Source organism: Labrus mixtus, chromosome 23 (assembly GCF_963584025.1).
Source record: "Labrus mixtus chromosome 23, fLabMix1.1, whole genome shotgun sequence".
Taxonomy (NCBI): Eukaryota; Metazoa; Chordata; class Actinopteri; order Labriformes; family Labridae; genus Labrus; species Labrus mixtus.
Genome location: NC_083634.1, coordinates 18,536,840 through 18,550,105, shown reverse-complemented (window position 1 = coordinate 18,550,105; position 13,266 = coordinate 18,536,840). Strand labels below are relative to the sequence as shown.

The window sequence follows — 13,266 nt, the reverse complement described above, 5'->3', positions numbered from 1 at the left end:
GTTATATCACATGTATTTTAAAATTTGATTTGGTAACACTGATATGTCTCACCTTGGACAGCCATCAGACTCTTGGCTGATTCTCGTCCTCCAGAGATGCTACACTTGTAGAATCCTTCATCACGTTTGGAAACACTGGGTATGCTCATGTTTCCTGTAGAGCTTCTTCTGATAAGGCAGGCATCTTTGTAGAAATCAGCTGAGAGATTGGATGAGGTCGTCTTGCGTCTGCAGCGCAGAGTCACAGCCTCTCCCTCCACCACATTGATGGGACTCTCCAGGATCACATCACCAGCTGAACAACATGGGGTTCATATTTTATATCACACAAAGATGAGTGTATGTAAAGATCTCGTCTAATGCAAACATACCAGTAACATTGATATGGATGATGTCGCTTCTCTTCCCATCTCTAGACTCACACCAGTATTGCCCACTGTCCTCTGGAAAAATATTAGGAATAGTGCAGGATGACCTTTTTGATGTCACTGTAGTTTGACATTTGAGTAATTCCCCTTTGGACCGATGTACAATTTTCAATCCAGTCGGGTCATGAGAGCCCTCACAATGGAAGATCAGAGACTCGTATTCAAAGAACTGCAGTCTGTTTGGTTGAAGACGGAGAATCAGTGAATCTGAAACAAACCAAAGAAAGACATGTTCTCTTATGTCATACAAAATACCAAAATGAAGCATTTGAACAATAACACTGAGAAACTTAACGGTACATACCCACATCTTGAACATGTGCACCCAACAGGAATAAGACACAGATCACTGGAAAGAAGAAGAGTCGTACGTTAGATCTCAAAAACAGTTACGGAAATATCTATGAAACAGATAAAGAATCATACTCACACAGCCTGATGTTAAGAGCACAGACCTCCATGTTGACTCTCTGAACATATGACTGAAGTGTCCACGAGGTGAGAACTTCTGCTTCTAATGCGATACATGGTTTGTGGTTAGGGTTGAAAATATTTCCCCACAGACCCCTCCTTATGTGTCGCCTCCGCCTCTTCTGGCTGAGAACGCCAGCGCCATTTTCAACTTTTCATGAGACCAGAATAGTTAAACCCTGATGATGCAAACATCCAAAACAGAACTTATTATGTGAATGGTTGGTTATAACCACCTTTTTAATTTATAACTGTATTTGACGAATATCTGCTGTGAAAAAACAAAGCAGGAACAAAGCAAGACCACTGAAATGTTTTAAACCAGGAAGTGGCGTTATTGTTTCATCATGTCTCAATGTCTTCCTGGTTCCCTGTTCATAGTGTTTTTTATTTTATTTTCATACACTGCAGTGTTGCTGTACTTGTCCACACTGGCACCTCAGTCAGGCACAACTGAGGTTCAAACAGGTAAGAACAGGTACCATTAGCATGTTCAGGTAAACTTGTGCTTAAAACAAAGAAGTGATAGATTTTTAAAAAAGCAGCCTGCTCGTCTTATCGACGATAATCAGAGCAAATGTCCTTTGAAGTGTGAAAAGGTAAATCTGTTGTCCTTCAGTCCTCATTAGAAAAAGACAAATTATTTAATTACAGTAATTTCACTGACTGGCTGTGCGACCAGTCGCAGCAGCCCCTCTCTCTCCCGATAGAGCGATGTTTTCTTCTTTTTCTAACATTTCTTGACTTTTCTCCGTGTTTTACTATGGAAAAACACAATTACATCCGTCGATTTTTACTGGACTTAAACAGTAACAGCCTTTCTGTGGAGTTATTACCCGAATCACTGAGACAACAGCTTCAAACTTTGGGACTGCTTCGCGAGCCGGTTTACCACTCGGAGAGGAGACGTAAATGTAAACGGTGCGAGCGGAAACAAAAGCGAGGTAAACGTGGAGGCATAAGCGCGAGACTGGCTAAAATACCACACAGGTCCGCTCTTCCAACTCTTCTACTGGCAAATGTAAGATCTCTGGACAATAAAATGGACCATATAGAGCTACTGAGAGCTGCGCACCGCGACGTGAGGGACGGCTGCGCGTACATTTTCACAGAGACATGGCTGAACGAACGCATCCCAGACTCCGCCGTTCAGCTTGAACAATTCACATGCTACCGTTCGGACAGAATCCTTATTAAAGGAGGAAAGAAGAAAGGTGGTGGAGTCTGTGTTTACATCAGTGATGCTTGGTGTCGAGATGCTGCTGTGGTATGTAAACACTGTTCACCGCTGGCGGAGTTTATGATCATAAAGTGCCGTCTTTTCTATCAACCGAGAGAGACCTTGCTGGTCGCTGTGTATATTCCCCCCACCACCAACAACGCTGATAAAATCGACGCACTTTGGGAACTTTACAACGCCATCAGTGAGCAACAGACAGCCCACCCAGACGGATTTTTCATCATCGCTGGGGATTTTAACCATGCAAATCTCAAGACGGTTTTACCCCACTTCCACCAACACATGACCTTTCCCACAAGAGAAGGTAACATTCTGGACATGATTTACACATCAGTTAAAGGTGCTTACAAAGCTTCACCCCTCCCCCACACCGGCCACTCTGACCATGTCAGTGTCATGCTAATGCCAGCTTACAGACCCAAAGTCACCAAACCAGTTCTGAAGCAGGTATGTGTGTGGCCAGAGGGGGCCTCTGCTGCACTACTAGACTGCTTTGATACCACAGACTGGGAGATGTTCAAGCAGGCAGCCACCTACAACAACCACACAGACATTGAGGAGTACTCTGACACTGTTACCTCCTACATTAGCAAATGCATTGCTGATGTCACCACCACCAGAACCATCACCACCCGGGCTAACCAGAAGCCATGGCTGACAGGAGAGGTACGCGGGCTACTGAGGGCCAGGAACACCGCCTTCAGAGCTGGGGACGCAGCCTGCCTGAGAACAGCGAGGGCCAACCTGTCCCGTGGCATCAGGGAAGCCAAACGCAGCTACACACAAAAAATAACCGGACACTTCAAGGACAGCAGAGACGCGCAGAGCCTGTGGCGTGGTATCCAGACCATCACGGACTACAAACCCATGCCACAGACCTGTGACAGCAACACCTCTCTGCTGAACGACCTCAACAGCTTCTTTGCCAGGTTTGAAGCACACAACAGCATGCCCCCACAGAAGACGACCCCCCCCCCCCTCCCCACGACCAGACCCTGTGCCTGACTGCAGCCAGCGTGAAGAGAACCTTCTCCAAGATCAACATCCGCAAGGCTGCAGGTCCAGACAACATTCCTGGCCGTGTGCTGAAGGACTGTGCAGAGGAGCTCAAAGATGTCTTCACGGACATTTTCAACGCTTCTCTGAGTCAGGCAGTTGTTCCGTCGTGCTTCAAAGCCACCACCATCATACCCGTTCCAAAGAAGCCCTCACGATCCACTTTCAATGACTATTGACCCGTTGCACTGACCCCCATCGCCATGAAGTGCTTTAAAAGGTTAGTCATGGCCCACATCAAATCCACCCACCCCACCACCCTGGACCCCTACCAGTTTGCATACCGAGGTAACAGATCCACCGAGGATGCTATCTGTTCTGCTCTTCACCCAGCCCTCACCCACCTGGACACCAAAAACTCATACGTCAGAATGCTTTTCATAGACTTCAGTTCAGCATTCAACACCATCATCCCTCAGCAGTTGATCGGCAAACTGGACCAGCTGGGGCTCAGCACTTCCCTGTGCAACTGGCTGCTGGACTTCCTCAGCGAGAGGCCTCAGACAGTGCGGGTCGGCGGCAGCACATCAAAAACCACCGTCATGAGCACTGGGGCCCCCCAAGGTTGTGTGCTCAGCCCCCTGCTCTTCACGCTGCTGACCCACGACTGCGCTCCATCCTTCAGCAGCAACCACATTGTGAAGTTCGCGGACGACACAACAGTGGTTGGTCTCATCTCCAACAACGATGAGACGCACTACAGGATCAGCCAACTGGCCACATGGTGTAGAGACAACAACCTCTTCCTGAACGTCGACAAGACCAAGGAGGTTGTTGTCGACTTCCGGAGAGTCCCCACTCCTAAACCCCCACTGACCATCGACGGTGCTGCTGTGGAGAGAGTGGGCAGCACCAAGTTCCTGGGGGTTCACATCAGTGAGGATCTCTCCTGGACAACCAACACCACATCACTGGTCAAGAAGTCCCAGCAGCGCCTTTACTTCCTCCACAAGCTGAAGAGAGCACTAGCCCCCCCAACCATCATGTGCTCCTTCTACAGCGGCACCATCGAGAGCATCCTGACCAGCTGCATCACTGTGTGGCTTGGGAGCTGCACTGCTGCCAACCGCAAGACCCTGCAGCGCACAGTGAAGGCTGCTGAATGGATTATCGGTGTCCCACTCCCCTCTCTTCTGGACCTCTACGGTACCCAACTCACCCGCAAAGCAACTAGCATTGTGCGTGACCCCACCCACCCCTCACACAGCCTCTTCAGCCTCCTGCCATCGGGGAGACGGTACTGCAGCCTGCGGGCCGGCTCCACCAGACTGGGAAACAGCTTCTTCCACCAAGCTGTCAGGAAGCTTAACTCTCTCCCCTCTCTTCCTTCCCCCCCCTCTGCCCCCACGAACACTGGATGTTGAAACCCCCTCCCGTTTGCCACCAAGAACTCTGGAATAATAACTAATTATCAATCAGTTTAATGCACACTGCACATATTGTACAAATTTATTTTTCTTAAAATTGTATTTTATTTATTTCATTTACCATTTTGCACAATTTAGAATTTATTACTGTAAATATTATTTATCTTATTTTTACCTCATTTTATTTTATCTATTTTACCTTATCTTTTTACCTCATTTTGGTTGTATTGCACCGCGGGTCGGAGACAAACGCAATTTCGATTCCACTGTATGTCTGGCATATTTTGAAATTGACAATAAAGTTGACTTTGACTTTGACTTTGACTTTAGAACTCATGTTCTTTGGAGAAAGAGAAAATGTTCAGTTTGTGGGTATAATTGCTCGACTTGGAAATCGATATATATTTTTAATGCCTGTGTACTTTATCGATGTGGATTCTTATAACACATTTGTATTTTCAGTCACTGTTGAGGCCTGTCGAGTGGCAGCAGATGCACCAAGCGACCAAGCGATGTACGCTGCGATTACAAAAGACAGGACAAAGAGAGGTACGTCACTTGACAGTTTATCCTGTCACGGTTCATTTAACATTCACCATTCTCCATCCGTCTTGAGCTTAAACAACTTTCTTCTTGAACCTGGGGCAGTTTGACAACATTAAATGACTACTTCATGAGTCTGTATCTCAAGGCCATGAAATGGACAGAAATATTTTTTTGATATCCTTTATTAATCCCTGAGGGAAATACAACATACATACAAAACAGACATGGTCTAAAATGATGTTGAATACTTTAAGTAGTGTTATTTTATCTTTTTAAACATAATGGTGAAGTTCTTCACTGAGAAATAACAACAGCTTAATTCTGTATGAGATTTAAAGTAGTCGTCAAGGTGAATTCAGCTGCAGACATATTCTCTGATAAAGTCTACAGAGAAGTCAAAAGTACACTACAGATTCAAACATTGATAATATGCATAACATAGCACTTTGTAAACTACAAATAAAGTTATTATTATTGATTATTGTTACTTAAAAAGTCAATTATCCAAGCTTGGATTTAATGCCTAATGGTTTAATACAGTTAACAGACATAGAACAGGGCGTCATCTGCATATTGATGAATAATAAATCACACGAGAGGTAGCAGGATTTAGGAAAGTTTTAACAAATAGGATTCAAACCTAAGCCTCCAAGAACCCAAAATAACAGGATAGCAAAGATCAGAAAGGTTAAAGCAAAGAATTCCTTTCATTTCATCAAAATAGTCAAATACTTTAGAAAATGTGCTAAATAAGGTGAAACGTTTCAAGCTTAAACAAGGAGGCGATAACCATAGCTGAGAATAAACTCCACTTTGGGTGACCCAAGTGACACTCAACAACTGGGTGAGACTTATTGTAATAAAAACGTAAACTAAATGGTGCCTAAATGTTCAAGTGTTCTAGTAAGTATTTTGGCAACACTGTGAGACAATTCAATCTATACTCAAAACAGAGCAAGGAGTATCCAGAGTAATGACGCCGACAGTTCACTCAGCTGGTACCAACCGACCTTTGACACAGGAACCCCTCTATTCTTTGATCCAGTAGGTAAGACTCAGGACATTACTGACATTCATATCTGGTAGGATGGACAGCAGAACTTAGAACATGACCCATAATTACAGCTTTCAAACGTTTATGTCACTGGACGTTGATGTTCAACCAAAGCACCACTTAAGGCAGCATTTCCAACATGCTTCGGTTCAAACTTTAGCTGTCATGCTTCTCAGAATGATACGACCCGTGTTTTTTTATATCAATGTGGTATGCTCAGAGCTGTTAACCCTTTCTGTCTTCAGGTCGCAGCGTGACGGCTGACTGAAGGACGAGCAGCACATGAGATGTTTGGTTGAACCTGATGTGTGAAAAAACACTTTTTATTTTATTTTGCATTGTAGAAATGGTTTTCATGCTTTGCGCCCTACATGTGTTGATGTTTAAAGATATATTAAAGAGATGCGGTTTGTATTTTCAGATGTATTATCTGTTATTATATAGTGACAGTTAAACCCACATGTTCCATCTGCTGTGTGTAGTCACATGAGTGTGAAACTGTGGTCAACCACCACCTTGATGCTGCAGCTTCACTTTCATCTGAAGCACGCTGATCGAGTCCAAATAAAGAAATGAGTCTAACACTTTAAGTCTAATGTGGTTGTAAATGTCATACATCAGAAGACAGAAAATAACTGTGCCATTAAAGAAGTGACTGGTGTTTATTCTTTCATGCAAACAGTATTTTCTCAGGTTCTTCTTATCAGCGATCCAGATTCATATTCAACATGTTCAACAAAAACGTCTTTTTGAGTGGACAGTAACGGCAGTAGCTCTCAAATGCTTTGAGCTGAATGCTATTACAATGCAAGCTAATATGTTCAAAATTACCATGCTAACATGCTAATGCTAATTAGATCACATATTTCACTGTCTCTACGAAAAGATGAGTTTCACCATCTGGGGACTGAATGTCTGAACAGAATCTGAAGTAAACCCAGGACCTTCATGAAAAGAGTTCTTGATTCTGATTGGCTGGCAGCGGTACATTCTCTCTCTTTCTTTCACACAAACATGACTCAGGTACGAAGAGTTCTAGAAGAGTTCACAAGTGTGAAGGGTTTGAAGGTGGCAGGTTTTTGACTATTGTCACAGAAAAAAAAAGAAAAAGCTTTGAATGAATTAAAAATCAGATCTTCTTTATGGGTTCTCACTGTGAATAAAACAATTGTTTTAACCTTTAATTTGTATCCACCATTGGACTCAGAACAATATTTAGCATGTGTTTTCCTTTGTGAACATTACTTTGTCTACCAAACAAGGTGTTGGAAATAGATTGGTCACCTTGCTTTGTGTAGCCACGTGCATTTTAAGTCACCATCGCCATTTTCGAGTTTCTACCTCCAACATAAAGAAATCTGAGACACTATTCATGAACAAACCTAATTTAGTATAGCTGGTAATTAATGGGTTAATGTTGGTACAACACTATCAATGAGTTCCCCCTGCTGTACAATGAACACACTGCATGAAAAGAAGACAGGAAAAACTTCCATCACACATCTTTAATAAAAGTGTGAACTGTTGTTACAGAGAGGCAGACATATTTCACATTGTTATTGATATAAAAACATTCAGTGGAATATTACAGTTTAAATGTTCATGTTACCATCACAAATGTTCATATTATTGGTCGATATTTTATGCAGATATGAGCAGGAAGTGAAGCTCTGAGCTGCTCCTGCTGATTGCTTGTGCAGCACATGATGTGGGTTTTAAAGACAATTTTAATCTCGGGTCCTTTTGTAACAGTGACTGTGTTCACACAAACATTATGGGCTCACAGACTTTACGTATGAGAGGTGCTCTATAAATAACGCTGAGATGGGTTGCGGCTCGTGGGTCAGGGTTAGAGAAGACGTGGTTTCAGATGTGAATATTAAATATAGAAAGACACTGAAACAAACTGTGCACAATGTTATTTGACTTGTGATATCTTCACGTCTTTATACAGAAAAAGAACGAACATCTGTTGAACATTCATCAACATGTGAATTAAATATGTGAAACATGTCAAACAGGAAGTGCTGCCATTTTCTTTGATCCGCTCATTTAAAAACATTAGATTGGATTCTTTGAGCTGATTAAAAATGTTTTCATTGGTTTGCACAACATGCACTGAATATAAGTGGATCATCATTACATGTAATGAACAAGGTGCACTGTAACACATGGAAGACAGCAGCTGAGTAGCTGAATGAAGCATTATGGGATGCTCTGCATTTCTGGCAACCAAACAAGACTTTTGAGAAAATGTCTGTCTTTGTCGTTCATCCCGTTCTATCCTTTATTTCAGTATCTCCATCTCAATTTGAGTGCACATGAGGTGCTGTTGTTTACCTGTGGGTTTACCTCGGAGTTTCCCACAGTGGAGCCGTCCCAGCAGCACCAGCAGCAAAGCCATCATTACTACAGGGAGAATGTTTCTGAAGATGATGAACGGAAGATCTGAGGACGCATGAATCTCTTGGTGTGACTCTGCAAAGAAGAAGAAATAAAAATAATGCACGCCTTCTCGTAGTGTAAAGTTCTAGCACAGTTCTCTTGAATCTTTGTCAATATGAGAACACAGATTCACTGGGTAACCTACAAAGGGATGAAGAGGATGTGACCCAAAAATTAGCCTTCCGCTAACTTGGGTACATGAATAAATTAATATTTTATTTTCGTGTCAGGTCATTTATAAGACCCATCCCACATGGAAGTACATTTACATTCATCTGTATGTTGATTAATGTACGCTGTCCTTTTCAAATCAATCAATATACTGTTTCAACACATAGTTATATCACACATATTTTTTAATTCGATTTGGTAACACTGATGTGTCTCACCTTGGACAGCCATCAGACTCTCGGCTGATTCTCGTCCTCCAGAGATGCTACACTTGTAGAATCCTTCATCACATTTGGAAACACTGGGGATGCTCATGTTTCCTGCAGAGCTTCTTCTGATAAGGCGGCCATCTTTGTAGAAATCAGCTGAGAGATTGGTAGAGGTCGTCTTGTGTCTGCAGCGCAGAGTCACAGCCTCTCCCTCCACCACACTGATGGGACTCTCCAGGATCACAGGACCATCTGAACAACATGGGGTTCATATTTTATATCACACAAAGATGAGTGTATGTAAAGATCTTGTCTTAATGCAAACATACCAGTAACAGTGATGTAAAGTTCTAGCATAATTCTCTTGAATAATTGTTATTATGAGACCACAGATTCACTGGGGAAACTATAACAGGATGAAGAGGATGTGAGCCAAAAATTTGCCTTTGGCTAACTTGGGTACATAAATAAATTCATATTTTATTTTTGTGTCAGGTCATTTATAAGACCCATCCCACATGGAAGTACATTTACATCCGTCTGTATGATGATTAATGTACGCTGTCTTTTTCAAATCAATCAATATACTGTTTCAACACATAGTTATATCACATGTATTTTTAAATTTGATTTGGTAACACTGATGTGTCTCACCTTGGACAGCCATCAGACTCTCGGCTGATTCTCGTCCTCCAGAGATACACTTGTAGAATCCTTCATCGCGTTTGGAAACACTGGGGATGCTCATGTTTCCTGCAGAGCTTCTTCTGATAAGGCGGCTATCTTTGTAGAAATCAGCTGAGAGATTGGTAGAGTTCGTCTTGTGTCTGCAGCGCAGAGTCACAGTCTCTCCCTCCACCACACTGATGGGACTCTCCAGGATCACAGGATCAGCTTAACAACATGGGGTTCATATTTTATATCACACAAAGATGAGTGTATGTAAAGATCTCGTCTTAATGCAAACATACCAGTAACAGTGGTGTAAAGTTCTAGCATAATTCTCTTGAATCATTGTCAATATGAGACCACAGATTCACTGGGAAAACTATAACGGGATGAAGAGGATTTGAGCCAAAAATGAGCCTTTGGCTAACTTGGGTACATAAATAAATTCATATTTTATTTTCGTGTCAGGTCATTTATAAGACCCATCCCACATGGAAGTACATTTACATCCGTCTGTATGATGATTAATGTACGCTGTCCTTTTCAAATCAATCAATATACTGTTTCAACACATAGTTATATCACACATATTTTAAATTTGATTTGGTAACACTGATGTGTCTCACCTTGGACAGCCATCAGACTCTCGGCTGATTCTCTTCCTCCAGAGATGATACACTTGTAGAATCCTTCATCACGTTTGGAAACACTGGAGATGCTCATGTTTCCTGTAGAGCTTCTTCTGATAAGGCGGCCATCTTTGTAGAAATCAGCTGAGAGATTGGATGAGGTCGTCTTGTGTCTGCAGCGCAGAGTCACAGTCTCTCCCTCCACCACACTGATGGGACTCTCCAGGATCACATCACCATCTGAACAACATGGGGTTCATATTTTATATCACACAAAGATGAGTGCGTGTAAAGATCTTGTCTTAATGCAAACATACCAGTAACAGTGATCTGGATGATGTCGCTTCTCTTCCCATCTCTAGACTCACACCAGTACTGCCCACTGTTCTCTGGAAAAATAATAGGAATAGTGCAGGATGACCTTTTTGGTGTCACTGTAGTTTGACATTTGAGTAATTCCCCTTTGGACCGATGTGCAATTTTCAATCCAGTCGGGTCATGAGAGCCCTCACAATGGAAGATCAGAGACTCGTATTCAAAGAACTGCAGTCTGTTGGGTTCAAGACGGAGAATCAGTGAATCTGAAACAAACCAAAGAAAGACATGTTCTCTTATGTCATACAAAATACCAAAATGAAGCATTTGAACAATAACTTTGAGAAACTTAACGGTACATACCCACATCTTGAACATGTGCACCCAACAGGAATAACACACAGATCACTGGAAAGAAGAAGAGTTGTACGTTAGATCTCATAAAAACAGTTACGGAAATATCTATGAAACAGATAAAGAATCATACTCACACAGCCTGATGTTAAGAGCACAGACCTCCATGTTGACTCTCTGAACATATGACTGAAGTGTCCACGAGGTGAGGATTTCTGCTTCTAATGCGATACATGGTTTGTGGTTAGGGTTGAAAATATTTCCCCACAGACCCCTCCTTATGTGTCGTCTCCGCCTCTTCTGGCTGAGAACGCCAGCGCCATTTTCAACTTTTCATCAGACCAGAATAGTTAAACCCCGATGATGCAAACATCCAAAACAGAACTTATTATGTGAATGGTTGGTTATAACCACCTTTTTAATTTATAACTGTATTTGACGAATATCTGCTGTGAAAAAACAAAACAGGTATATAAACAATAAAACAGTATATACACACACACACATATATATGTACACACGAAATGTATTCGGTAACGTGTGTGTGTGTGTGTGGGGGGGGGGGGGGGGGGGGGGGGGGGGCAAAAGCCATTTTTATGTTTAAGGGGGGGCCTAGCAAAAAAAGTTTGGGAACCACTGCCTTCATGTAACTGTGGTGAAGTTTGGCCAGTGGGTTGATGAAATGGTCTATGTATTCTGTTATTGTGTATGTTTCTTAGTTACAGTCACTGACAATGGGGCGGCCGACCGGAACAACCGAGGGGACCGTCCAGGTGTCAGGAGGCTTGTGGATCTTGGTGAGCAGACAGAAGAGGTCTGGGCTCACTGGGACCGTCTAAATATTGTTTTTGTTTGGAATCTATTAATTTTTGTCTGTAGATTGTTTCTGTAATCTTTCTAACTAGTGTCTGTGTCTCTAATTGTAGTGGGTGTGTCAGTGTTTTATAATATGTGTTGTTATTTAACTGTCTGTGTGCTTCTAAGATGTAATTGTCCCTATCCTGAGGAACTATTTGGCCCCCCTTATCTGCTGGCTTAATGACTATGTGTTTGTGGTTACCCAATGTTCTGATGATGCGTTTATGTTCTTGACTAATGTTGTGCGTTCTGTATGGCAGGGGGCGCCAATGTGTGAGTGCGAGGTTGTTTTTATGGATGAGTTGAGAAATGGCGGGTGAAAGTGTGTCTGTGTTTGGTGACCAGTGGGACGGTCCAGTGAACGGCACAAGCTCCCGCCTCTGCTCCCCCTGGAAGTGATCCTTTAACTTTAGCCTCCTGTGGAAGGTGTGTAGGTCCCCTCTGAGCGCCGGTCGGGTGGGTGGGTTGGGTGTGGGGATGAAGGTGAGACCTTTTTCTAATATCTCCAGCTGCACGGCTGTGAGGGAGAAAACGGCACAGAGGTTGGTAATGTTGGACTGGTGGGGAGTTGCGATTTGACAGTTGTCCCCAGTTACAAGTTTAATTGTTGTTTCCAGTACCTGAACAACATCCCGGCTGTGTTTGCAGTCCAATGTATGTGGTCGTTGTGTGTCTGGAAGAGTAGTGGATTTATTTCAGGTATGAAGTTATATCTGGAGGTTATTGTGTCGTTGAGTTTTGTTAGTAGTGTCTGTTTGTATTTTTCCAGTCTGGGTGAAAAGTTTATAACGGGGATGTAAAGGGTGGCGTTGGGGAAGGTGGTCTGGCTGGTCCTCCACATAGTCTGTAGTTGTTTGAGTTGTGTGGTGGGGTCGTGTTCTGAGAGGCAGTTGTTGAGTCCGACTGAGAGTATTAACTGTGTGGTGTTGTGGCATGGGGTGAGTTTCTTAAGTATGCTGGCTATGTGATGGAAGGTGGCTCCGGGAAAACTGTCAACCTGTATGTGTGGGTCTGTGAAAGGAGGGATCCGGGAGAGGTTGGAGTCACATATAATGAGTGTCTTCTTCCGGACCTCCAGCGACCAGTCCTGTATCTTTCTGTGAGTGCGTGGGTGTGTCTGTGGTTCCGGCCTACTTGGGGAGCCATGTGCTGCCACGAGGTGATAAGAGGTGGATATCTCAGATGTTGGGGTTGTTTTCAGCTTTGCTTTGGTTACTCTCCCTTCATCATCATTGATTTGTTATCCACCTCTGTGTTTCTATTTCTCCCACAGGGCTCGGCAGCAAGCAGCTCTGGCTCCCTCTGCTGGTTGTGTGGTGTGTCTGTAAGTGGAGAGGATGAGATGGTGTTACTGCAGGGTAGAACAGTGTTACTGTAAGGCGGTGTCTGTTCAGTGCGGTTATTGACAGTGTGTGAAGGGGGTGAAGAGGGAGGGGAGGAGGGGGCGACAGGGG

At 43.2% G+C, this 13,266-nt stretch overlaps 1 protein-coding gene and 1 long non-coding RNA gene across 2 annotated transcripts in view; one reads left to right on the top strand and one right to left on the bottom strand.

The window, feature by feature from the left end:
• LOC132958949 (Fc receptor-like protein 5) overlaps positions 1–13,266 on the bottom strand; it is a 51,860-nt gene that overhangs the window by 15,285 nt on the left and 23,309 nt on the right. The window contains exons 4-6 of the mRNA XM_061032025.1: positions 10,283–10,525; positions 9,642–9,881; positions 8,997–9,239 (exon numbers count right to left, since the gene is read on the bottom strand). Coding sequence (XP_060888008.1) covers positions 8,997–9,239; positions 9,642–9,881; positions 10,283–10,525 — 726 coding nt within the window. The remainder of the gene's footprint in view (positions 1–8,996; positions 9,240–9,641; positions 9,882–10,282; positions 10,526–13,266) is intronic.
• LOC132958747 (uncharacterized) lies at positions 6,005–7,376 on the top strand. The gene is made up of 2 exons (XR_009666819.1): positions 6,005–7,146; positions 7,186–7,376. It is a non-coding gene; the product is annotated as an uncharacterized LOC132958747 (long non-coding RNA).